The sequence below is a fragment of the Neodiprion pinetum genome, chromosome 3 (genome assembly GCF_021155775.2).
Source record: "Neodiprion pinetum isolate iyNeoPine1 chromosome 3, iyNeoPine1.2, whole genome shotgun sequence".
NCBI classification, from domain to species: Eukaryota; Metazoa; Arthropoda; class Insecta; order Hymenoptera; family Diprionidae; genus Neodiprion; species Neodiprion pinetum.
This window is the reverse complement of record NC_060234.1, coordinates 37,003,048-37,030,331: the sequence shown is the minus strand read 5'-3', so window position 1 is coordinate 37,030,331 and position 27,284 is coordinate 37,003,048. Positions and strand designations below refer to the sequence as shown.

The 27,284-nt window shown below is 37.8% G+C and overlaps 3 protein-coding genes across 7 annotated transcripts in view; 1 reads left to right on the top strand and 2 right to left on the bottom strand.

Annotated features, from left to right (window-relative positions):
* Positions 1–19,804, top strand: part of crp (cropped) — a 165,072-nt gene extending 145,268 nt beyond the window's left edge. For 2 of the 3 annotated variants that reach the window (XM_069134539.1, XM_046616808.2), the window contains 4 exons: positions 9,404–9,554; positions 10,284–10,546; positions 10,665–11,107; positions 11,288–19,804. In XM_069134539.1, the coding sequence (XP_068990640.1) occupies positions 9,404–9,554; positions 10,284–10,546; positions 10,665–11,107; positions 11,288–11,588 (1,158 nt within the window). In that variant the 3' untranslated portion in view covers positions 11,589–19,804. The remainder of the gene's footprint in view (positions 1–9,403; positions 9,555–10,283; positions 10,547–10,664; positions 11,108–11,287) is intronic. The other variant, XM_046616810.2, reaches the window with a different exon arrangement.
* LOC124214501 ((11Z)-hexadec-11-enoyl-CoA conjugase-like) lies at positions 4,372–7,507 on the bottom strand. Of its 2 annotated transcripts, none has more exons than XM_046616814.2 (7): positions 7,325–7,507; positions 7,049–7,197; positions 6,287–6,501; positions 6,037–6,167; positions 5,580–5,785; positions 5,170–5,355; positions 4,372–5,019 (listed from the first exon to the last, which is right to left on the bottom strand). In XM_046616814.2, the coding sequence occupies exons 2-7, from the start codon at positions 7,051–7,053 to the stop codon at positions 4,686–4,688; spliced, it is 1,077 nt and encodes a 358-aa protein (XP_046472770.1). In that variant the 5' UTR covers positions 7,054–7,197; positions 7,325–7,507; the 3' UTR covers positions 4,372–4,685. The 2 variants fall into 2 exon arrangements, with proteins under 2 accessions (XP_046472770.1, XP_046472772.1); XM_046616816.2 differs by having other exon boundaries at positions 7,422–7,507.
* Positions 19,805–20,620: 816 nt separating the features above from the next.
* On the bottom strand, positions 20,621–25,502 carry RnrL (Ribonucleoside diphosphate reductase large subunit). Of its 2 annotated transcripts, none has more exons than XM_046616803.2 (11): positions 25,332–25,502; positions 24,790–24,878; positions 24,286–24,466; positions 23,552–23,915; positions 23,155–23,459; positions 22,907–23,069; positions 22,434–22,819; positions 22,158–22,345; positions 21,757–22,065; positions 21,482–21,670; positions 20,621–21,316 (listed from the first exon to the last, which is right to left on the bottom strand). In XM_046616803.2, the coding sequence occupies exons 2-11, from the start codon at positions 24,805–24,807 to the stop codon at positions 21,035–21,037; spliced, it is 2,385 nt and encodes a 794-aa protein (XP_046472759.1). In that variant the 5' UTR covers positions 24,808–24,878; positions 25,332–25,502; the 3' UTR covers positions 20,621–21,034. The 2 variants fall into 2 exon arrangements, with proteins under 2 accessions (XP_046472759.1, XP_046472758.1); XM_046616802.2 differs by lacking the exon at positions 25,332–25,502 and adding an exon at positions 25,035–25,301.
* Between the last annotated feature and the right edge of the window lie 1,782 nt (positions 25,503–27,284).

Sequence of the window (27,284 nt, the reverse complement as noted above, 5' to 3'; positions counted from 1 at the left end):
AGAATCCTACCTATCTACATGCTTGTGATACTTGATCTGTTATGCTAAAAATCAATCGTGAGAATGGAATTCTCGAGAGATTCGGTTGATTGAGGTAATTGTAAGTGAATACCAGCGAATTCGTTCGATCCAAGTTTATTTACCATGTAATCCAAATTCGCCACAAAGACGATTATTCATCGTCGGCGATCAATTTTCACGGAGTAGAATTCATGACTATAGCTCTGTTCCTTCTTACATCATGTTATGATATAGCTGAAATTATCTGACAAATTGACTCGGTTCAGACCGAGTATACGTACGTATAAATGAATACTCGCCTATCTCGTTCGACCCGCACCTTTTACGCAAACTTTTACTCACAATTTATGCTTTCCTGAATTTGAGGAGTTCTTTGTCGCGAGGGGACGGAGAGCCAGGTGGTCCCGGGCCTTCTTTCCCCTCCCCTGTACTCTTTTGGAGAATCCTCTTTCTGCCGACGAAGTAAGTGGTGCTGGTGGTGGTGGTTATAGTAGTGGTAGTAGTAGTAATAGTAGTAGTAGTATAGTGTAGTATAGTAAAGGAACAGGAGGAGGAATCCCTCGACGCCAGTTCTGAGCATCTGCCGTCCACCGCCAATGATCTCTCTCACACTCGCAGAACGCGTGTGTGTGTGTGTGTGTGCGCGCGTAGTGCTTACTGTAAACACGCGTGTCTGTGCGCATACACGGATAGAAGAAGACGCTACAAAAGAACCGGAGCCGTTTACTTTTCTTCTTCATCTTCATATATGTTTTTTTTTTAATTTTAATTTTTTCCCCTCAAATGCATTTAAAGATTACTTGCCGGCCGTTGAAGCTTTTCATGGGTTGAAACCCGCACGTCACGTACAGTTACTTGTTCAATGCACTCCGAACGAAACCTTAAACTCTTTGAAACGTTTCATGATATTTCGTATAAACACATGATGACCGTATCCGGTTACGTTCTCGTTCGAACAGAATACGCTAAATTATACACCGTTCGTCCTGCAGGTTTGCATCTACGATACGGGATGCTTTTCACGACTGCAGATATTATCTAGCTTGCCTAGTGAGACGACACGCTGCGGGGGATGTTGGCACGTCTACACCGCTTGTAGTTGTCAACATACCGCGGACGTTAACAAACGGCCCGAAGCAACCGACAATGTTGTTCGCGTTCGCGCGTTCTATTCGTGTTCGATTAATGGAAAACTCAGCTCTTGACAGAAATGATAACGGTCGATGCTCGGTTCGAGTCGGTCCTCCTTCTCACCTTCTCACCTTCGCGCAATCCGACATTCCGATGTGCACGCAAGTCTTCCACTCGTCGTTGACAGCTGGAAAAAATCGTCACTCTGTTTTGTATAATTGTCTTTAAAATATCATTGGTCGGGACGTCGACGTACTTACGTACGATAATTTTGTCGTCGGCAAGTGATTCGGCCTTGAAAAATCCCTTCGTTAACTTTTATAAATAGATTTTACTACACGTATATATGTATATATGTACATATATAAATTTCGATGAGTCGCGATAAGACTTTGACTAGGTAACGGTCAAGTTCGCGAAGTCGAATGGACGAAATAAAAGGAAAGAAAAAAAGAAATACACGGAGCAACGATAAGGAGCGGGCTGATAGATGGGCGAAACATGAGTTCCAAGTTTTTCTTGACCCTGATTTTCGCGCCGCGGCGTTGTTTCGTTTCTTTCTGCAGATTGGCAAAATAAGAAGGAGAAGGAAAGAGTGAGATAAGTAAAAAATAACCGAAAAATGCGAGAATGAAAGAAACGCAGATCATTCCCATAGCTCGATTTACGTTTCTGCAAAGTCACGCACGTGGTAAAATTTGCATTTCAATATAGTATAAATATACACTCTCACTTTCCGAGCTCCGTGAATACACATCCTTTTTTTCTTTTTGTTGGAACTTTTCTGTACCACGGCCCTGACAATAGGCAGGTAGAAGTTTACGTTAATGTCTGTAGGTATGCCTACCTGCAACAATAATATAATATAATGGATCTTCTAGACGTTTCATTCGTCTCGGTTTTAAGAAAGCCAAAAACGAGCCGATCAACTCCAGGCTTGCCTGCATTCACCCAAAAACGTCTGTAATTATTCCGAAAAATTTGAATTTAATTTAAATTCTCCTTTTATACAATCGTTTTCGTTGCCAATCTCATTACCGGCATATTCGTGCTTATTCGCCGTTCGTCTCGAAGACGAGAATATAATATGCCTATCGCGTTATAACAAACCCACGTTACAGCAGGCATAAATACGTACATACGTACAGTGGTTGCAAGCGAAAGCACAATTAGTGGCTCTATTGCGTTCTGCGAAAGAACCGCTCCGCGATCGCTGCCTTGGCCCCCAAGTCGGCTTTGCGGAACAAATATATATGTATATACATATTTGCAAGATTTCGGCACGTGCGAGGTAACTTTGACCGAGTCGACCGTATCCAGAAGCCCTCCTCCCCTCATCCCGCTCTTTTCCTCCCTGCCGCCGTCTCAACTATACCTACGTACTGTTATACATACACAGTCGTATATCTATACGTGTTAATAGAGCTGACACACGTTACTTACTCCGTCCCGTATTCGCCGACAGTTGGATCCGTTAGATTTAGGATGGACCGTATAAAGTCGTATATAAGCTGCGAATGATACAGCGTAAATCAAATTATATAGTTAAGTCACATCCCGCGGTTATGTAAATGGCCAAAATGAGCATCGCACCTTGTGCCTCGACATTACAAGTTTACATGTGGCGCGTGCAATGTAACAGAGGAAACTGTTTTACCTACCGAATTTTGCAACAACTGTAGGCGAGTGTACCCATTACGGAATTGACTTGATTTGATTCAGCGAATAATTAGGCAGGTAACTACTTGACGCAACCGCTTATCGGCGTATAACCGGAACGATTAAATATGTATGCAGGGATTCGGGTTCGAGATTCATGCATCCGCGATTAATGGACGGTACATGTGGCCAATTCAGCTAATTACCTCATTGATGCAATTACTATTTACCATCGTTGATCCAGACTGTAATTTGCCGAGCACGTCACGTGACGGTGTTCAGGAAGAACGCTAATTGAATTTTAGTTTCTTCTCTCCGTCCTCTCATGCCCGTCCGTAACTGAGCAAACAAATCTACCAGGTTTCATTGATTGTGGGAATCTTTGGGTAATACGCGGAACACGAAGGCATGAGATATACCTACGCACACAGTCTTTGGTTTGTTTAAACTACGCCGGTCGCTTATAACTATATATATGTATATATATATATATATAATTATATCGTTGAGAGATTTCTACCAAATTTACGACCAATTTTCTTTCCTTTTTTTTTCATTATCTTCGTCCTAACATCAATTGAAATTCAATATAAGAGTAAAAAGAATAAAAATCGTCGAAATGGCAAAAATTTCCTCCCTAAATCTATTCGAACTAACGACGGACTAACAGCATTCCTTTCGGCCATACCGGGATGTTTATTACGTGTACATATATAATACCTTTATTATACAGGTTTGGTTATAGTATAGGAATAAATTAGAATATTTGCCAATGTTACCACATACGTATTACATATGCACGTACAAACATGTGTGTGTATATATATATATATATATATATATATGCAGGTATGTAAATTTATGTTCTTTCAGGCCGACAAAACGCAGGGGACGTGAAAAAAAATGTTCTTTCTTTTTCAAATCGCAAGATATTTCGCGTCGAGGATCTCTCAGCAGCTGCAAAGGCGAGCCTGGTGTACCTAATAATTCGCGAGCATGCATTATAGCCTGCACCCTCTGAGTACGAAGATTGCAGAGGAATGCCGGCTGCACTTTTTTTTTTTCTCGTCTCTCTTCTCTCTCGTTCTCTCCTTCTCTCTCTCTGGTGCGTAGGCGTGGAAGCGTTATAAGACATGAAATGAAAATAGGTTTGAAAAGGGAAGAGAAAAAGAAAGAAGAGAGAACGAGAGAAGACGAAGAAGGTGAAAAAGGGATGGAGAAGAAATAAGATTAAAACGAACCGCATCCGGCCAACGTTTATACGATATTGTTGGACGCCTTCTCAGAATTCGCGCGTATATACGAGTGCGAGCTGCTCCGGCGGCCTTTCTTTAACTCTCTTTCTGTGCGTAGCTAAATTTAGCACATTTTCGTTGCGCGCGCGGGGGCCGCGGGCTAAAAAGCAACCGGCATAGGTTGGGTGATGTCATGGGCACGCATGCAAACGCTTATCGCTTGCGTGTGACGGCGACGCTTAGGAGGGCGACGCCGACGTCGCCGGTTAGGACTAAGAATTTCAAAAAACACGCCATTCGGTGATATTTGGAGGAAACGGGAGGAAATCGGCGATTTCTTTTAATTTCATGTTTCATTCGTATACACATATATATGTACAAAAGTTGTGAAAATACTTTTATAGCGTAACATGGCATTATGATGGCATTATTTTATTTCAATAAGCAATTCTTTCAAAGTTATTCTAGAGCATGTTCAATTTCGAAGGAAGGGGAATTTTGCAAGTACAAGTTTCGAATTCGTAAACGTGAAATGCGAAGTGCTTCGCTTATCCTGATTATCCTTCGTGACAATCAATGCGCTTATACTTCAATGATCGAGGACTCTTGTACGTTGAAAGACTGTCAAAACACGCAGCTTTAGTCGGCTACGAGGCTCTTTTCCTTCGGAGCGTTGCGGACGACGCCGTTTCTCGGCTTTTTATCTTCATGTTCGTTTAGCCCGACGTCTACAACCGGACGCGTTCCGTCCCCGTGCTTCTTGGTATGCCCTTCGACGACCGAGTCCGAGGCCGTTTTTAAATCGTACGCGAAGCCGTAATCCGCCAGCCTCTGCAGGAACTTGGTGTTGAAACCACCCCTTACACTGAATTCCCCAGCTCTCCAATCCCAGGGAAAACTGTGATGGTAATTGTGCCATCCATCTCCGCCGGTGAGAAACGAAACGACGTTGGAATCGACGGAGACAATTCTTCTGAAATTGTCAGGTAGTTGTGAATTTCATCCATATTCGCCCAAGTATAAACGGAGAGTGCGGTAACCATGAGGGTTTGAATCTCGAAAATCATTCCGCAAGTGTTTTACACTTGCAAATTTAGAAATGAATCGGTGATCGTAAACTTACTTGTCGTAGGGCTTTGTGCCGAACATGTGAGCGATAGAATTTACGCTCCAAGTTGCATGGAGAATGCCGACGTAGCGAAGACAGTATACGACGTAAAAGGAAGTCCACCAATTTTCATCCCAACAGAAAACTGGCAAACAAGTCGGACAAAGAAATCCCACGAGTAGATAAACCGGTACGAAATATCTGAAAGTAAATTTTTATCAATTGCTTTCCATCTGTTTCTCGTACAGCCGCATATATATGATATATTGGTTGACGAAGAACAGCCACGGTTACATCGCGATATAATGAGAAAATAAAAACCGTCGATAATGTCCTAGTTAGTATTTTCACGTTTCTGATTCGAAAAATCGTGCCGATTTTATATTAAAATCAAATTCGCGCCGTGTTCGATGTTGGATACTCACTTGTGCTGAAACATGAGGATTTTGTCATCGAGCAGATCCGAGACGTCGATGCACTTGCTCTTCTCTTTGACGAGAGGATGTTTCTTGGATATCAACCAACCGACATGGGAAAAGAAAAATCCTCTGGTAGCATTGTGAGGATCGGCGTCGGTGTCGCTGTACTTGTGATGCAGTCTGTGATCTCTTGCCCAAGTATACATGCTGTTCTGTAATGCGAGAAGTATACCTAATATTGCCTGATTGTCGCACAGCTATTAAAAGGTAGTTAGGGGGAAACCGAAAAGGGGGTTGAAAACATTACGGGGGTAAAAGCGCTTTGATCTTGAATCCACAACGACTGTTATCACGTTATACCCATGATACCCGACGTTGTTATTAACTCGAGTATAATGAGCGCACGAGTTTGCCGAAATCCGATTTTTCTGCGATTAGCGCCGAATAATTGAATTTCACTAACCTGTCCAGCCGCCGTTTGAAAAATGATCATTGCCAGCCTGAGAGCCGTTGTCGCCTTGAAACTCTTGTGCGAATAGTATCGATGGGCCCCCAACGTAACGGCTTCGCCGGTACAGAACGCCATGAAAAACGCTAGGAAATAAAGGAGTGGAGAAGTTTTGCGAAGTAATTGTTGAAATTGTTGGAGTTAGGCTGCCCTACACCCTGATTCTTATATCTGTATTTCGACGAATAATGCAATTTCAACTCACCCCATATTATTGTGAGTACCTTGGCGTTCACCAGCAAGTGGTAAATACCAATTACCGCGCCTACGTGGAGGGCGCCGAAGTATAACAGGTTGGGAATCACAAGTCTGTGATAAAACTTATCGTTCGTGCTGACATCCTTGTTGATCACCTCTTCCAGGTCGAACTCTTGACTCTTGTCATTTTTCACGATGAAGTTCAAGTCTAAGTCGTGACCCCTGGAAATTTAAATTCAAATTACACAGTACGTGATGATTTTCAACCTTCTAGTTACGCTACTAGCTTAGTCAGACAGCCAGTCCGTCAGGGAATCTGTTAACTTTTCACACGAGAAACTTATAATTTGTACCACGTTTACCACCTCCAACATCTGCATAGTACGGTCTTTTTGTCAGTTGACCCCAATGTTATTCTGCTCCGTATTGCGTGTCACTTTTCGGTTAGATTAATTGCATTTTCCAGACGAATTTAGATACGGCCGATCTTGAAAACAGATGAATTCTCCCGGTATGATTATATTCACTTTGCCGTTTGAACTATCCAGTAATGATTGTACGTCTTCCGTTAATATAATTAGGCTGCCTCTAATCACTTGATACTCGATGGAATTTTCGAAAATTAAACAATCGTTAAATTGCAACTTTGCAAAGTGATAATTGGACAGAAAAATTGAAAAATATACGACATCGATAGAATACGAGGAAACGCCTGTTTGGACTTTATATTATTAAGCATGTATTGGTAATTCTTAAAATTAGCAATTACCTCATTGAAACAAAGTTTGTAGCATTCAAGATGATATTTTCTCAAGCCCTCGACTATCTACGTCTTATTTTTCACTATGCTCGAGTTGCTTCGATGCAGAAAATGGAATCACGCTCAGCCTATTGCGCCGGATTAACGATCTCCAATTGCTGATGGTGGAAGGATTATCAGAGTTTTAATGCGGCCAACGTTACGACCTATTTGTACTACACTACGAGACTTTGCGTTATACAGTTTGACCAAGTCGATACGAAGAATGAAATCGAGATTAATTACCGCCGCGGTATTTGTTGTTACTCGATACCGATTTTATGATCCTTGCACGCACTCGTACCAGGCAGCCGAGTTTTCTAACGAGCTATAACGTACTCACCTGAAACTTAGCTAAATGAAATTACTCGACTGATCGAAATCTTGTTAAAAATCTGTAACTGCACAACTTCACCCGGTAGTGAACACATCAGACTGCGACGCAATATGGCAATTAAACACCAACTTGTCGCGGCATACTTACAACTGACAGAATGTGCACTGTTTGCAATTTTGAGAATCGACTATGAGCCTCTGGTTGTTCGGACTGCAGGTTGAATGTTTCACAACGGAGGGTTTCGTCGCGGTGCGTTTTCAACCGTATGCTAAAACATTACCAGAGAAATTTTCCACGCTCAAAAAGATTCTCACCCATTCGCATATTGCGTATAGTCTTACTATTTTCCACTACTTAGGATACGGATAGTCGCTATCATCGAGTCGAGTAATCGACGAGGAAACCTTTACCTGCGACTCGATACGAGGATCAAGGGCGGCGGCAAGTGGTAAGATTCAGTTTGTTTCCCCCGTTCAACGCCAATGAGTCGAGGGTCGTGGAAATCTGGTTTTCGCATATCTCGTAGATCGATAACGCCCGGATAGTTTGCTCAGCGAGGAAACGTCGAGGGGCTGCTATTGCGCAATTGTCGGTCGAACGGAGATGTAGTCACTTTTTAACCGACTGCAATTACCCGAAAGACGACAAAGGTACACCCTGCAGGCGGCATATCTTCGATCACCACCTGTCGACTCTTGGCAGGTGTGAAACGCGATCGAAGCCCCGGTACGCAATATTCGGCCCCTCGGGCATGGCATAGCGTATCAATTTACGCTTTGTTTTCGTCAACCCTTTTCGAGGTCATTCTTGTTTACGACACGTGATATCCGATGCCAACGTGACAATATGGTTGACCTGACATCACGCGGTACGCTACCGGTATTCCTACGACCGTGCACGCGCGCAATGCGAATCAAGCACCGTAAACGAAACTCGAAATCGGTGGTTTTTTTTTTCTTTTTTTTTTTTTTTGTTTCACACGATGGTGAAAAAGTGAAAGAACGGAAGGATGTAAGAGAGAACGAAAGAAAAAAAGGTGCAGGACGTACAAGTTGTAAACTGACTTTCGCAATGGGTATTAAAAAAGAAATACCATTTCAATTTAATCCCACCAACGTTAGAGCCTTGGACGTGGCAGTAACTCTGGTTTTATTATGCTACAAAAAATGCAATTTGAGTGTATATCCCCTTGCGATGTAACGGCGAATTATCGCGGTAAAAAAATGCAATACGACTATAATTCTAGCAATACCGCCCCGCAGCAACGAACGGTATGAAATATTAAGACGGATCACCTGTCGTAAATTTGCGCATTTCATCGCAGTGGCCATTATAAAAACGGACACCCTTGTTTCATGTAACCACTGCGCAAGAATAAGAAGAAAAAAAAAACGGAATCGCAAGATCGCATGACCGCAGGAGTTGGGATCGCAGCACGAAAATAAAACTACTTGTATAAAAATCATGGAGAAATGTTTTTCTATTTCTCAGCCCTTCGAAATTTGCAAATTTTGCTCGATAAATACTCGTATCGGTAATGCAAATTGCATTCGAGGATAGACTCTTCTTTAATCAACCTTCTTGGCTCAGCTCGTTGAAAAAAGTCGAATCACATTATACCTGGTCAAATGAGGAAAAGTACGAAGGGATTTATGCGCGATGTTTGATTCCCTCTTTATTTCCTTCCTCTATAAGCGACAATGCGTAATAGGAAGTCCAATCTGCAGCTCGATCTGTGTTCAACGATCTGAATACTGTTCGAAACTTCCTGTACGTCGCACACCTAAAGTATACCCACGCAGGGAAATTAAGTGGACATCCAACGTGTTCCTTCTGCACAGATTATAGTCACAAAGACGAGAGCGCATCGAGTCGTTGCTCGTAATAAATTTCAACTAGACTTTATCCAACTGTCACGAATCGACGAAGCTTTTCGGCGATCCCTACGTCAGATTGTCGACTTGACCGTTTCCCATTGTCTGTTCTAGGCGGCGATACTGCAGCAAACGGCCGAATACATTTATCAGTTGGAGCAAGAGAAGACGCAGCTGTTATCACAAAATTGTCAACTCAAGCGATTGGTCAACCAGCACGAAGGAGGCGACGTACCAATCAAAAAACGCAAGGCTGACAACCAAGGTATGTTTTACCCAATTCAAATGTACGGTGTTTTTTTCTCTCTCTCTTGCTCTCTCTCTTTATCCTTTTCAACACTGACGTTTCTGAGGCCATTTCTTCCGTTGGACGCAATGAAAGACTGTCTCTGATTTTTTAAGCGCGTGTGAGTTTACGTCGGGGCAACCTGCGTGTAGAACCTCCAAAGGTCGTATATTAATGAAAGCGTGGCTCGCATCTAAGCTCCGGGGACAGCGCGTAGCATAATGGGAGAAGGTGTAATTCGCTGTCCCTACAATCATACACGTCACGCACATTTTCCTTGATTCGTGACGTACCGGGACGCAGAATACGTTCAGAGCGATTCTGACGATGAGACGACAGACGCTGTTTGCAATTAGACCCAGAGTAGGCACGGGAAACGGAAATTACGGGTATCAGACGATCAACGCTGATAAAACGAACGAGATAGGCTTTTTACACGAGCGTAACGATCACCCACCTACTAATTTTTCTATCTTTCAATTTTTCTGGGGTAAAGATTCGGCGCATCGTTGTGCAAGCCAAAAATTGTACCGCTATTGCAGATGTACGTAGTACTCGAACGTAGTGATTTTATAGCTCATTGTCAGACATCATCGACACCTTAGGTAATAGGTGAAATCATTTTTTCGGGTTTTCTTTTCTCAATAATATACAGCAAAAACCATTTCACAAGCGATTATATGAATAGTATTGTCTTCTTTTTTTCAGCAGTCGTTGTTAGCTTGCCAATGCACGTTAACGAGAGCGGGGATGAAGGATTAGGGAGCATGTCCCCTGAGCCATTATCTGTTATTACCGTCTCTGCGGATGCACATTCGGTATCGAGCAGCGACGTTTCTGAGCTGAGACGACAATTGGAAAGAGAACGTCGTGCGAGGGTACGCGTCGAGGAACAGATGAGAGCTCTTCAAAGTCAAATTTATCCTGAAAGATTTAGGGATAATCAACTGATCGCTTATCAACCACACGAGGTTTGTGCTGCAAAGTAATAATTCAAATGTCGAGATAGAAATTAACATTCATTCTTGAACGAAATTTCTCTGATTTGGTACCAATCCAAAAGTTAATGATTTGCCTTCTGTTCTGCAGGTGATCGAGCATACCGACAACGTGATGGCCCAGGAAACTGAAGAAGCAGTTGCCTCGTTACAAGTTGTATCTGTGGTCGCTCTACCTCCCGTAGGTTCGACGCAAACCGTCGAAACGACAACCCCAGATCCCAGTCCATCCCCATCCCCACTTCCAGAAATGGTACCAGATGAAATAAAAGAAGAAGTGTCTCGCCCCAGCACTCCTAAGATTAGTAGTTTTTCTCAGAATCAAGGGTTTTCCACGCCTACCAAACAAAAACTTGGATCGTTCTCACCAACACATGTGACGTACACGACGGCTCCAATTGAGTTCAAAAACGTTCCTTCTCAGTTTATACCCACAAGTCCGAGAAGACCATTTTCCCCACCTGTAGAACCGCAGCGATTACCCAGCGTCCTCGAAGCTGCTATGAAAGCAGAGCCCAAAGTTGAGGTTGAAAGGTTCGTATACCTAACATTTTCTCGACCATGTGTGATCTCGGTAGTTTCGGCAGTGGAACTTGCCTTGAGGCACCATAGAAATACCATCTAATTCGCTACGTCAAAATCTATTCGCCATAAGTAAAATTGATACAACCTTATATTCAGTTCTGTTTAAGTAAACCTGTTTTTGTATTCTAGGTTGCCCTCGCCAGCAAACTCGTTGGACGATGGTACGCCACAAGCAAGGCTATATCTTGCTAATACATCACGCCAAAACCTGGAAACCATCGTCGAAGCGATACGCCACTTAGAAGGTGATCACCTGTTCAGCGATGAACCAGCACAGGATGTACCATTAGCTCTTACAAACAAACCAACTGTGGCACCAGCGACAACGACCAAACGGTTGCTACATGCAGAAATGAACAACTTCCTTCAGTTTCATTCTCAACAGCAAGCCCAGCAACGACCTGGTGTTATCGTTGTCAAACATTCGTGATCGTCCATCACGCCACGCTCAAAACATTAATACCTACGATCCCAGTACATTGACTTTATTTAAAAATTTGCGGATAACTTCTTCAATATTTTGTTGCAAATTCTTTTCTTTTTTTTTTATCATTTACTCGACTCTTTAATACGCAATTTTCAACGGCCTTCTGTTTGTAGTCAAGTTTATTCTGTTTTCCAATCCAAATCATGTAACAAAGATTCAATGGGAATCTAATGCCTAGAATTCTTAATTTCTGCGTGAAAGGGGCATTTCAAACAAAACTTTTGTTACTTTGCGATAGCGATAGATTCGCCAAGCGAATTGATAAATTATGACTCGTGAACAAGTCTTTAAACTCCTTACAGTATTGCAAGTATATCATAGATTTGCGACTGCGTTGGATGTGGGTCAAAGTTTATTAATTTGATCACATAAGTACACCTGAATTTCCTGACCAAGTTCAAATAAGTACTATTATATAAGAATGGTCGTTCAAAGAATTTCTAGATTCTTTGAAAAGTGGTCCAAATACTGCAATTCGATGTTTTATATACAATTGTTGAAAAATGTGAAATTTTCACGGCTACATTTTATACGACTAGGAAACTGAATGATAACTGTTAAATTATAGTGTGAATCAGAAACCAGACACAAAATTTAATCAATCTTACGTGATCTTGAATTCAGTTTTCACTGCCCATTGAACAATGTTTGAATGAGATGAGACATCGATGTTATAATTGATGTCAAGTATTCACTGTGAGTCACACATTATTGTTTTTTTCTGAGTTGAACACATCCATTGAAAATTTCAATGTTCAATTAAAGTCGATGTGCACTATACGACACTAATCATCGAAATTCTGCTACTACACTGCAATCTTCGTAAACGTTTCTTAAAAAAGTTTATCCAGACGCAACACTTGACCATTTCAGATAATTATTATCCTTTCGTTATTTGTTTTGACACATAGAAGGTTGATTATTGCAATTACGGAGTCAAAGTAAATCGTTTCGTATTTATTACCACTATATGTACACCCATAAAAAATCGTACATAACCGAACTTTCTTGTAAATACATCCGATTTTTCTATATATTCTATTAATTAACAAAGAACACTCTCCTGTTCTGAATCTCGCTCGATGGACAATTGTTTTTATGTTTTCACAGATCGAGTAAGTGTTTTTCTCCAGTAAGGTAGTCTTAAGATTAATATTATTATAACAATAATATTCCTAATTCTTAAAAGTACGCTGTATTATAAGATTTACGTTTTTTTACGTTGTTACAGAAAACTGATGATAAAAAATACGTTTCTCAATGTTTTTAGTCATTGTTGAAAACCACAAAAAAAATAATAACAATTTAAAAAAATCAAAATATTCATACTTAATATTTGACACACATTAAGATGTAATAAAAGTATGTAGTGCATATAAACGATTGCGATTCGTTTTTCTCGCATTCGATTTCGCACCGCTATGAAATTTCATTGAATTTTGTTTAATCTGTGCCAAATATCGAGTACCGAGACTTTTGTTCCTTTGTAAACATATAGCTCTAGAGTTAGAATGACAGAGTCAGTCAGTGATTGGAAGCACTGCTATGATATTAATTCTACCTCGTAACACGTAGACACAGGTAGGATTACACCTATCCAGATATGTTTCGAATATGACACACCGATAAATGATTTATTTTCAAAAAATATTCTTGTTCAAACCAGTTCGTTGAAATATCAATTGGAAAACGGTGCACCACCTTAGTTTCTTGCAAACTTTACGCCCTCTGAAAAAGTTCAGAATATCCATAGACTGACTGACTGACCAATGGGAGGCCTGGTATGTAAATTTTTTTTGTTTTGTGTCTCTCTGTTATGTTACTTTTATATTATGAATTAATAATAATTCATACCCAATTATGATGGATATTTGCAGTTATCATCATCATCATTATTACTATTATTATCATTATTATTATTGCTATTATTTTCATTTTTATTATCATTATTATTATTATTTTCTACAACGGATATTGAGTAATGAACGATATGATCAATAATATTAAGAATAGTATATGAAAATAATATCTACAATATGATAAACAGAACTAAGAATAAGTAATCGAGTAACTTTTTAGGCAAGTAGGTCAGTAGGAATTGTTTAATTCATACACGGTAAAAATCTGATGATACCATCATCGTTACGAGCAGATGGAATAATTACAGTTATTAAAAAAATGATTAATATTACGTATTAATATTAAATGTGACACTACTCTGTAACTGTATTGTACTGTATGTATATAAATTAGCAATGTTGTATACGTGACACGCGTGATCCTAGGTACTACGATACTCTAAGAAGAGTAATATAACTACTATGTTGTATTGCATGAGTTATTCAATACGTAGCATTAGTGGTTACTACAAGTGAAATAAAAGAATGGGCCTGACGTGTATTAGTTTGATTGCATTTAACGAGCTTACTCGCGTAAAAAGTGTGTTGTTTCTTAACAGTATATTTCGAAACTGTGTTTTCTAGATGTTTGTCTGGTATATCACCGTTCTAAGAACATCAAGTACCTTTTCTTGTTGTAAAAATGAAACCGAGAGATATTATTTTGCTCATTGTGCAGGTGAGCTTACATCATGCAATCATTTAATAACTCGTACATCTGCATCGCTCGATTCAACATTTGTTGCTGTATGCTACGTACGGGAAAAACTTGTAAGATTATTAAGTCCAAATACCTGCATAACATAAAATCAGATTATTCGCAATTATACAGGGTGGTTCCAAGGAAAACCGTTTAAAAACCTCACCAAGGTTTTCTATGAAACAGCCAGGGCCTTTTAGGTAATTCGGAATAATATTACTCACACAAAATGTCCTAGGCAGAGTGTGATGGTGAGATTTTATTCAATTTTTCAAGACTTCACTCTATGTGGAATATGTGTATCATAAATAAATTTAAATGTTTGTAATTGAATGAATCTGGTCTAAAGACTTAAGAGTTTGGATATGTAAACTTACTTTTCAAAATCATAGTAACAAGTCTTTGGGAAACGTCAAAGTTTCCACAATTCTTTTATTATTATACACGAAATATATTTCTTATCGATAGATTTCTCAGAAAGAAAGGAATAAAATATAACTCGAAGTTGTCTGACTGTGGTCAGTTTGTAACTAATGTCCAAGTTAACCAAATTTTTTTACTCAATGGCAATTTAAACGATGCTATGGAATGTTCTGTATAACGAGTATTCAAGTACACACCGAATAAGTGGGTAAATACACACACATATGATGAAAAATACATAAAGACCTTAGTGCGTGCTTATGTATATGTATTTAACAAGAGCACGCATCTATAGGCATACCACTATTCGTACACAATTTATATTTAAATATAATCTAAAATAACTTTGAGACTTAGTGCGTGCATGACCACAATGTTTTTTGTCATTCTACCACTCACAAGATTACTTCAATGTGTATTCCAAGTGTGCGTAGGCTTAGCAACTAAATTTCTAGTGAATGTATTAGATTATTTATTAAATTCTATTCGTTATATAAATTGGAGGGTGAGCAGATACCAAATTGCAATAATTTTTAATAATTAGGCACAGTTTTGATTCATGACTTTTCTACATCTGAATTATATTATCAGATTATTTTCGAGCATTCAAATTAGCGTATGCAACATTAGTATTATACAACCTTACCAACTTTACACCTGCAGCGGGTCAGATAGGCATTAATTTCGTCCCACCTAGCATATACGTACGGAGAAGAGTCCCGGATATCAAAAATTAGTGCAATGCAGGATACGATTACACCAATGACTTGTCACGAACTGAAAACAGTAACATTCTCTGGGGAAATTTGTATAAAAATGAGTCACTGAACTCACTAAACATTGAAACCTGATACTTCATTATATTTCCATAATCCAATTTCTATGCAGAGAATGGATTGCTTTATTGTTGTAATAATCTTCAACATATTTTATACTACTATGGTGGAAAAGTTTATCGGGTTTGGGAACAATTGAAAATATTAATTTTCTGGATTTCACTTTTTCTCGCAGTTTACAACTGAGGTTGTTATTTTTAGAACATTTGCAATGTTAACAATGTTAATAATTTGATATGTTATCCACACATTTATTCAGCCTTAGGTTGCTGTTGGCTAGGTGACCAGGAGCCGGCGCTTCTACCCCGATAGTCTTTTAATAGATCCAAGAAGTGAGTGAATACATGAAAATAGTTTCCAACGTGTCTTATTTTCTTCCACTATTTTTTATATATTTCGCTAGACTTATAAAACTTATTCGATTCTATTAATCTTAGCTTTCGAAAATAAAATTTAAATATTTCATCAAGCGTTGGATTAGTAATATCCAATAAATACTCATATGTATATTAGTCGATTTTAATAGCGGTTTCATTGCTGAGTACTTCTAACATAGCTTAAAATTTTTTCAAATGGTGTGCCGGCAGCACGAAGCAAATCTTTAAAATTCACTAAAATTGTAGTGCATCTGATATAATTGGTAGTAGATGTGACATTGAATCTAACTGCATTATCTCACTTCTTGTTGAACGTATTATCATAGGATATGACCTGCAGGGCGTAGCTGGGTAGTAACCATTATCATTAATCAGTCATCATTGAATTCTCAAAGTATATTAGACAAGTGGATTAGGCTGTGCAGATTACGAGTGAACGATTACGAAATTAAGATTAAGTGTAGATAATTTCGAACTTTGTCGCGATTGGCGACTGACGAGGTGAATTTCCTTACAAGAGGTCAAATTTTCCAACTGAAATACGGCTCTTTCTACTGTTCAATATATTTCTTTAAAAATTTTTCAAGTATATCTAATACCATGTTTGCATCACGACGATACTTTCTTCATTTCATGCAATATTTAATTGAAAATTGTAGTTGAAAACACTGTGTTGCAGCATGCTTGGTATTGTATTGTTTTATCATCACCTGCAAGATTCAGTCGCTGATAGCTAGGATTTAGTATAAATGATGGAGAGGAAATGGGTTCCAGTTTGCAAACAGGAACAGAACTGAGTAGTATTTAATATGGGCGAGTAAGCGTGGAGAAAAAGGAATATATTATAGTACTGTGAAAGTGTGTAAACTGTTTGAAAAACATTTTTCTTATTCTACAATCAGTGCAGACTATAACTGATATGAAAATGATACCCGGTTACTAATGTGAAACGTTAGCGGTAGTAGACAGTTTTCTCTTACTTTAGGATAGGATGGTAGTTGAAAATCATTTCCAATTTTCGATGTGATGATTACTTTTCTTCAATTGAGATTACTTGGCATTTGTAAGATCCAATTTTTATACCACATAAAGCATAGTATGTACATCCTACAAATATTTAGCAAACTATGTACTGCATTTTGATCCACTTTGAATCATCATTCGAAATTCAGTAAACATTATCGTAATTTTATAAAAAGGAAAATCGGTAAACTAGTGATCATTTGCAAATACATGACCAAACTTTCATCCGAACCTGGAGTAAAGAAAATCAGCCTATAATTTATTATAGCAATGAACTGGTATTTGCGGGCATATATAAAGTAAAATAAAAAGTTCCTCACTCATACTGCGTTTACATCGTACGTGTGAAAATGGTTAATCGTGTATACTTTTAAGCCATGATTGATTGTACTTCGTAAACACAGTTACCACAGAACAGACTGCCACTGACTTTGATTGTAAACGTTTGTAGTTAATATACATAAACAAACATCTAATTACGCAAATTTCCACTACATATACAGGAGCTCATAGTCACTTTAATAATGGTAACGTAGGTATATCGTCACATTGCTTTGAAATCAATCAAAATTCATACCATACGCATAGGTATACATGCTGATTACATGGATATTACATGAAATAAATGAAAGACGTATATTAGCAACAATTTTTTGGTTTTCCGTTGAACACTCAATTCGTATCCATTAACCTATTGAATAATTAACTGAAAAGGGTAATATCGAGACAGTGCATGTTAATCGTGAGTATAATCTGAGAGCCGCAGTTGTATCGGCAGATTATGTATAACAAACTGTTCATGAATGATTCAATTTAATGATTCCGAATGCACTCTCTCGATTAATGCAACATGAATATGTATAAAAGAAAATAATTAAAAAAAAAAAAAAACATAAATCTCTGTGATGTATTTATAACTTCATTATATTATGACGATTATTATTTACTGGTTAATATTTACTGATATATACTATAATGATTAATAACATTAACATATGATGTATTCATAGTTGTCATTATTACTTAAAATATTACATACACATGTCACGTTATCTCTTTGCTATAATATCGTCTATTCCATGAAGATTGTGAGAAAATTTTAATCTAGGGTAAACCTAGAGTGACTGTCGTATATCTACTGACAATTGTCACCTTTGTCAGTCATTACAGCGTAAATAATTAAAAAAAAAGAAAAAATATATATATACATATATATAAATATATATATATATATATATATTTGAACTAAGATCGTCAAAACTGCATTCGGCATCAGCTCACTTGAAATTTGATATTAGAAAGAAAAGTTTACGTACATTGACTGAGAAACCGATCATGTAGTTCAAAGTTATTAGGTGGAATTAGGCAAATTTTAGGAAAAATTGTAATAATCATAAGAAAGATAATTAATAATTAATCTATAAGTAGACAAAATTGGGCATGTTGAAATTTTGACGATTTTAGTTGCTCTGTAACATTATTACAGAATGGTCAGCTGCAGCGAGTAATATAATTATAGATTTCATTAATATATGCTATTTAAAAGAAACTATCTAGAATTATACGTACTTTTGGTCCTCCCTACTTATTCACAGACATAGTTTCTGGGTTTCCTATGTCATGAACAATCTTCAATTTTATGCATCTTCTGTGTTGATTTTCTTACATTGCTGACCATGCTGTTTTAATTATAATATAAGGCTATGCTAAAGTTTGTATGTAATGAGAGAAATATTACAAATGGATGCAAGCAACCATAAAAGCGGGATATTCATCGGCTAATCAGATTATGAAATATAAGTAATACTATACTTACTGTATTAAAATAGACTCATTTAGGGGTTTCGAAAAGCATATGACTTGACCAATTTTATGGAAAATATCACTTCCACTATATTAAATGCTGGTTTTTCACACTGTAATGATTACTTTTATTTGAACACGATTTATCAACATTAAAATTTCTCTAGGATTGGAAGTAAGAAAGACATTGATTAGTAAATACAATGCTGCTACTGTATATTATGAAGTCCCTTCATAAAATATGCTGTTTTCAAATCCCCTTTCCAAATGAGCAAAGTAGTCTTCATACCTTGCATATTGCTTTATTGTTACTCCATTATACATAAAATAAATATGAATACTACAGAGTATGCATAAACCTACCATGAGTTTCAAAATTGATCTGCGGAACAAACAGAGAACTCACAAATAGCAGTAAATTAAGTATTGGGTAAGCAGCACGGAATAAGATGTACCAAAATGATATATCAATATTGTATTTGCACTTTATAAAGGTGCTACTGAAAATACTGGTGCACAAAATTCAGCGTCTGATCTGAATAATTTGTTGGTTGGTATAGTTACAATTATTGAGTCGGATGTACAAGAATCGGTATTCTTCAGCAATAAATAGATCTTACACTATTTAATTAATATGTTTTAGTTAAAATATCAAACAACTACATGTTCATTAACACACATGCTACACGGACACATTTTGGAAAAAGATTTGTGTTAGCCAGGTAATTTTCTCATTCCGTGTTACAAATTCCAAAAATCATGCATTGAATATCTTACTTCACATTGGGTTCCCTGTATGTTCAAACAATTTCTGATAAGTGTTGAAACACATGGTACTACATAACACGATTATGTATTTACCTTAAAGAATAAGCTATAAAAACAGTTTACTTTCCTTTTTCTACACATTTTGTATATTTCCAGTAATTATTAATTAGAAGTGGCGTGTAATTATCATTATTATTAGTGATAATTATTATTAATTATTAATTTACTATTGATCTACAGTTTTATTGAGCACTTATTATATTAATACTACTACTACTACTACTACTACTACTATTGTTATTATCATTATTATTATTATTATTATTATTATTATTATAAAAACTATGCAGCTTGTTTCGGCTTGTTCTTGTCGTTTAAACATACTATTCATACACAACGTTAAATTATATTCAGCAGTCTGACCACCGTGTGATATTGCATCAACCAGTTGTATTTTGGGCTGGTCGGGGAACTATAAAGAACAGTATATTGGTATATATTATTTCAACAACGTCATGAATGTACATACATAGAACAATATCAAAATACCAGACATAAGTTATTTTCCGAAATATTGAACTCATACAATTTTTCGAAAATGTAACTTTGAATATTAATAATATACCGAAGCCAGGAAGCACTCTATGTGATCAAGCTGCAAAGTTCGAAATACTATAATTTTTGCAACATTAACATAGTGAACCTCGCAAATCTGTCAGTGTTGGGCAAGCAATTGTACGAATGATTTCTTATAAGGTAGTAGGGCACAAGATTGCGCCAAGAGAAGTACAAATTAAAAAAACGTAATTATGAAAAGTCGAATCAAGAATAAGCGAAAATGTGGCCAATGTAAAAGAGGTGAAACGTCTGATTTAAGTGTTTTTTTTTTGCTTTTTATTTCATATATTTAATTATTATTGCTTCTAAACATTTAATTCGAAATACCTTGAATAAAAAAAAATAAATAATGTTATCCGTTTCTTACCTTTCTTTTGCATGTTGCAGGCTTTGCTTCACGAGGATAATATTGATGTAAGATTGATTATGAAAATCTGCCTATCCTCAAGGAAGTTGTTAGTTATAGTCATAATAAGTCCCTGAAAGTGGGCAGTTTTAGGAGTAAGGATTCGTAAGAAAATATTTCAAATAGTACTTGATCATATATTTATGAAGTTTGGCTCACTCTTGCGGTATCAAATCACAACTTTATAATGATCTTAATTTCTAAGTTTTTAATTACAAGTAATACATTTATTGAGGAAGAAATCAATTTCACTGTCAGACAGTTTGACTGAAAATATTGTACCAGTAGAAAAAAAAAAACGTACTTTTAAGTAGCGTAGTACTTTGACAAGTACAGATTTACAAAACCTAGTTTCTGATTACTCATCACCTGATTTTTTCTTTCTTTTTTTCCCTGTATAATACGATACGAATACACACTAAAAAATAAGTAAAATCATGGCTAGATCAGTTAGATTGAAATGAATTGAATACAAAACATTTTGCTCATGTACAAATGGAGATTAGCTAAGTGTTTGAATGAATTGTGAATATTTTTCTAGGAACCACACGCCATACACTGATCACCATTTTCTCGCGAACAAAGTAGCGCTTCATCGAGTTCTCTTTCGCGTTCTTCTTCAAGCTGCTTTAGCCGCATTTTCTTCAACCATTCACTATGTTCTGGTGAATTGCACTCCAACGAATTTTGTGCTTTTGTTGGAGTGTAATTACTATTTGAAGTAGAGAATGCATCCTTCAGTTTTGACTTGTCTACAGTAAACTGTAAAGCATTAGCAGCAGGCTTTATACGTAGGTAGTACATTCCCGTCTTCAAACCCTAAAAAATCGTTAATGTAAGATTGTGCAATGACAAATGTCAAGGGTTTAATACTAGATTTTCTTTTGAAATCGTAATAACGTTCGGCAATTAGAATTTTAGCTGAGTTTCTCAATAATATTAAATTGATCAAATATTCGAAACTTTGAAATAATAAAGACATACATTTTTCCAGGCATAAAAATGCATGGATGTAAGCTTTTCGTCCGTTGGTGTTGCCATATGAATATTCAACGATTGTGATTGATCAATAAATGCTGCACGATCGACAGCCATCTTTAGAACAGTCTTCTGGGAAATTTCCCATACTGTTTTGTACAATGCTTTCAAATCTGCAGGAATGCGATCGATATTCTGTAAATCAAAATGATTAAATATTGTGCATGTTTTATGGGATACAATAAATTTCGGCCAATCAATGGCTAAAGATTTAAACTCACTTGAACAGAACCATTATTGGCAATAATCTCGTTCTTCATATTTTCATCCCATAGATCTTTAGCAGTAAGATCTGTTAGTAAATGGGGATTGACTATTTGAAATTCTCCAGATAAGACTCGGCGTGTATAAACGTTGCTGGTATAAGCTTCGATTGATTCATTGTTCCCGAGAATTTGTGCTGTGGATGCAGTCGGCATTGGGGCTATGAGTAGCGAATTCCGTACGCCGTGTTGAGCTATCTTAGCTTTCAGAGCTGCCCAGTCCCAAAGATCTGTTGGTGTGACATTCCACATGTCATACTGCAAAATCTGAAGGGCATTGCAGCATACTTAATAAATATAACATGTCTCAATGATTTAAATAAACGGATAGTTTGAAATTCGGTCTTGTTCAGCTTTACCCCTTTGCTGACTGGAGAACCTTCATAAGTTGGATAAGGTCCTTCTTTTTCTGCAATTTCGCAGCTGGCTTCCAATGCTCCATAGTACAATGTTTCAAAGATTCCAATGTTAAGTTTCTGGGCTTCATCACTTTCGAAAGGATATCGCATTAATAGGAAAGCATCTGCTAGTCCCTGAATACCAATGCCTGAAGAAAAAACCAGATTTCAACTCCATTCGGATTCTAAATACGTGCCATTTCAATAAGAGATAAGATAGTATTTCTGTCAAGTTACCAATTGGTCTATGTCTCATATTAGATTTTTCAGCTTCAGGAATCGGATAGTAGTTGATATCAATAATTTTGTTCAGGTTGTAGGCTACGATTTTGGTAACTTCCTTGAGTTTTTTAAAATCGTATGTCTTTTCCGGGGTAACAAACATGTTAACAGCAATCGATGCTAGATTACAAACAGCAACTTCTTCAGGGCTTGAATATTCTATAATTTCAGTGCAAAGATTACTGCATTTGATTGTGCCCACGTTCTGTTGATTTGATTTGCGATTGCAGTGATCTTTGTACAGCATGTATGGTGTGCCAGTTTCAACCTGAGAGTTCATGATAGCTAACCACAGATCCCGGGCTGCTACTTGTCGTTTGTATCGGCCCGCTTTTTCATATCTATCGATGATGCATATTTTTGTGAATTCGAATAGTACTTATGTGGAAAAGATTGTAAAATCAAGACTGGAGCTATTCATTGCTTACTGTGTGTACAAAGCTTCAAATTCATCACCCCAAACATCCGCCAATCCAGGACATTCGTGAGGACACATGAGGCTCCAAACTTGTTTTTCCAAAACACGTTTCATAAACAAATCAGGAATCCAAAGGGCGTAAAACATTTCTCTAGCTCGCATCTCCTCTTTGCCTGTGAAACAAGGTTACGATTTCAGAATTTATGAGCTAATTTTATGGTTTGGGTTTAAACCTTCTCAACTTGAATCTGAGCTCACCAGTACTTTTTTTCAAATCCAAAAACTCAAAAACATCCGGGTGCCATGGTTCTAAGTAAACTGCAAAGGCACCTGGCCTCTTATTGCCTCCTTGGTCAACGTACCTTGCTGTATTATTATATACGCGCAACATAGGAACAAGTCCGCTAGATTCTCCATTAGTTCCTGCTATGTAAGTACCTTTGGCTCTGATACAATGTATATTTAATCCAACACCTCCCGCAGACTTACTTATCAGTGCGCATTGTTTCAAAGTATCATAAATTCCTTCAATACTATCCTCCTTCATTGTCAAAAGAAAACAGCTACAATAACATGACACTTATTACATTATTGGAATATTTTTTTTAAATGAAACATCCATTAGACTTGAATTGAGATTATCTGCTCTACACACCTCGACATTTGTGGCCTGGGAGTAGCTGCTGAGTAAAGAGTGGGAGAAGCATGGGTAAAATATTTTTCTGACAATAGATTGTAGGTTTCAATTGCTCTATCAATATCTTCTCCATGAATACCCACAGCAACACGCATCAACAAATGTTGTGGTCTCTCTGCGACTTTGCCATTAATTTTCAGCAAATAACTTCTTTCGAGTGTTTTGAAGCCAAAGTAATTATAACTAAAATCTCTGTCATAAATAATCGCAGAGTTCAATCTGTCCGCATGTTTTTTTATTATCTTATAATAATGCTCGCTAACCATTGGCGTGTGTAACTTGGTATATGGATTTATCATATGATGCAAATCATGCATCACATCTGAAAATTATAAGCAACATTTAATGCAGTGTTATTTCCATGGTTTGCAAATTGAAACATGAAGGTAAATTTAAATAAATTAGAAAAACTTTTTATAACTGAAAGAACAGAAAAAAACGTAATTTATACAAGCTGAGTATAATCCAGTTTGTCAATCGCTTTACACTAAAAAGTGGATACTTCAAGATTCGTGCAATCAAAACTTATACTAAAGGAAATCAACAAAATTTTTAGAAAAAAGTGAAACGCCAAGGTATTTCCATGTTAAACAACCTATATGAACCAGGTGGTTGCAGGGTTGCTGGAAATCCTGAAAGGGTATAACTGGTCAGTTCATGTAAGTAAACAACATTAAATAGTCTTCTCATACCACTGAACTGTTTTTTTGTTTCCTTATGGAGATTGGAGACTGCAATCCGGGCAGCCAGTATAGCGTAATCTGCATGCTTTGTTGTCATTGTAGCAGCGGTTTCCGCAGCCAGATTATCCAGCTCAACCGTGGTCACGCCAGAATAAAGGCCAGAATGAATGACCCATCGGGTAACTGTAGGCTGGAAAATTGGCATCGATATAAAATACATCACAAGACAAAGTAATAGTAGAGAAAATCCAGCTAAAAACTTGCTCGCGTTACATTCTCAGTTCAAGACACTGTCATCACTTAGAATGCGAAAAGGAAAATGTGTACGAATAGTGTTTGACATGTATTTCTAACGCGAATTTCATGCAGTCACTCTGCCGTGCGAATATTCACAGTGGCTGAATAAAGTGGTACAAAATAAAAGTTTACAGGTGATGCTAAAGAATACGAAAGACAGTTTTGGGTTAAATAAGCTACGTTGAACGTATTAAACACAAAATAATCATAGCTTACCGGATCGACAAAGTCCATATTCAAACCGTAGCATAATTTTTGTATTCTCGAGGTTATCTTGTCAAAATGAACATTTTCCCTGCGCCCATCTGCAAAATGATGATCTACATTGCGAAATAGTGAAAAAAGAAAAAAAAAAAAAAGAAAATGATGTGCTGGGGTATTTCGAACCGACGTTCGCAGTTCAACTGGAGTGTCGTAGAAATAAGAATTTTGATACATACTTCGTATCACTACGTACATACCTCGTTTTATTACGTACAACTTCCCTGACATAGCAATGCTTAATAGGTTATTTACTTTTACGCGCTACAGTTATTACTTTTTTTATAAAAATTTCAGAAAACGCGATTCACGCTGTTCGCACCGTTCGCACTCAGCGAAAACGAGACGAATAGGATGCCGGTTAAGAAATTTGGCGGGTAACGGAAAAAAGATATACGCCATTGTGTAACCATATCCTACCAAAGATGCCGATGCCGGCGCTATGAAATTATTCGTAACGGAAAAAAGATATACGCCGTTGTGTAACCATATCCTACCAAAGATGCCGATGCCGGCGCTATGAAATTATTCGTTTCGGAGGTTGAAGTAAGTAGAGTACTAGTCGGTATCTTAGCAACGTAACAATGGTGTTTGTTGGCAAAGGAACACATCGGTAAGTATGTCGTCCACTGATCTTGTCGTCAGTGTCGTTCGGTATTCTATCTTCGTTCAAAGCGGAAGATGAGAAAAGGTAAGACACTTGTGTCGTGGACTGAAGAATATAAAGTCGGATACCCCTAAGTAAATTTTTGTGACCAGTTTTTGGCGGGCAAGTGGGTCCAGGTGGGCCTCGGAGGGTTCTGCTCTATCGACTCTACCTAACGAGCTCGCATCCCATCCTCATCCTCTTTGCTCGCACCAACATTGTAGCGGCCAAAGTAGTGTCGGTATGGAAGCTTGAGATTAAGTCGGTACAAAGTGAGTGCTAAAGACTACTTGTCGATTGCGACTTAGAAATGTCGATCAGCTCCATCATCCCCATGATAAAACGCGTAACAGCGCCCACCGCCATCCGGCCCGACTACCTCCGAGCACCTCCAACCTCCGTCGACCACCACCTCCCACCTCCGGCCACCTTCTTCATCATCGTTCACCGCGTCGCCGATCTACTGCTCCTCCACCCCCTCGTAGTCGTCGGCCGAATGGTTCTCCGCGACCTACGCTATGGACCTACGCCGATTTCCGCCAACCAACACCAAACACTTCCGACTCCCGCCAACTAGCTACGACAACTCCTGCGACCTCCTACCTCCGCCAGACATATCCTATGTTGACTGTAATACATAGAGACAGTTGCCCCAATGGGCTTCGGTGTGCCAACTGAAAATCGTCGTGCGCCTGCGCCCCTCGAGATGTTTCAACCGTAGAGTTTAGAACTTATTGCTGAACATCTGAGAATTACCGATTTCGACATGATGCTGGCTGCATTCATTTTCCGAGTAACACAGTCTTTGCAATGGTAAGCCCAAGGCAGTACTTGGCCTGTGTGTACTTACCGACTTGTCGGCGACACAAAAAGTTGATAATGAGAATACATTTCTTCCAAAATTCATATCAAAACAGTGATTTAATTAAAGTATCGGTACCCGAGAAAAGAATGTATACACTGATCGTAAATAATAATAGATCAGATTTAATAATGATGCAGAGACCAAAAAGTATACATGTATATGCGGTCCATGTACGATATTAATACATATTATCCATTTACGATTAATACGTAATGCATACTATAAATTTTATAATTTTCCAGAAGACGAACTAGATTTTCTACAATCATACGGCTATAATATAAGAATAAAAGAATTATTCATTTCAAAATGGGATTCTATTGGAAACGCGCTCAATGTATTCCATAACAATAATATTCATAATTATTCCAACAACTTTTCATCTCTCTCGCTCTTGAATGTTCATAGGCGTAGAGTCGAAACGTTGTTTTAGCTAGTCGCAAGTGAAGAATCTACGTTGGGTAGAGAAGCAGAATTGTTTTTCGAACAATGGTCGTATGGAAAAATATTCAGAGTAACTGTAATACATCACGGATGCGCTAATTTTCATCGAGATGAAATGGATGCTCCGTATATGAGACAGTATTTAACGCAGTGTCCTGATTTGAAGACCTAAAAAGGTGATTGTCGGCGATTTTTTATTTATGATAGGGAGAGATAGAACGAAGCTTCTTATAACTTCGAGTGTATTTTAACACACACTTGAAAGGTAGGACCAAAGATTTTTGTCATCCAACTGTCGCAGAACGGCAGCGTTACTAGCTGACCCGAAATGAAGAATATATCTTTAGTCAACGGCTGACCATCGAAGGGCCTAGCCGCTTGAGTCTGAAATCGGCATGAAAGACAAAGTGCGCATTTCTAGTCTGAAATCTGAAACCTAAACTCATTATAGATCATATCATATCATCATACATCATACATCATACATCATACATC

Excerpts from the sequence above, each read along its gene's own strand:
- RnrL (XM_046616802.2), bottom strand. The coding sequence starts at position 25,065 with ATGTCAGGGAAGTTGTACGTAATAAAACGAG. Across the intron at positions 24,879-25,034 it reads GTTGTACGTAATAAAACGAG|ATGGGCGCAGGGAAAATGTT; the intron begins GTATGTACGTAG and ends ATCATTTTGCAG. Across the intron at positions 22,820-22,906 it reads TTTGAAGCTTTGTACACACA|ATATGAAAAAGCGGGCCGAT; the intron begins GTAAGCAATGAA and ends CATCATCGATAG.
- LOC124214501 (XM_046616814.2), bottom strand. Across the intron at positions 6,168-6,286 it reads GGTACTCACAATAATATGGG|CGTTTTTCATGGCGTTCTGT; the intron begins GTGAGTTGAAAT and ends TTTATTTCCTAG. Across the intron at positions 5,786-6,036 it reads TTCAAACGGCGGCTGGACAG|AACAGCATGTATACTTGGGC; the intron begins GTTAGTGAAATT and ends CTCGCATTACAG.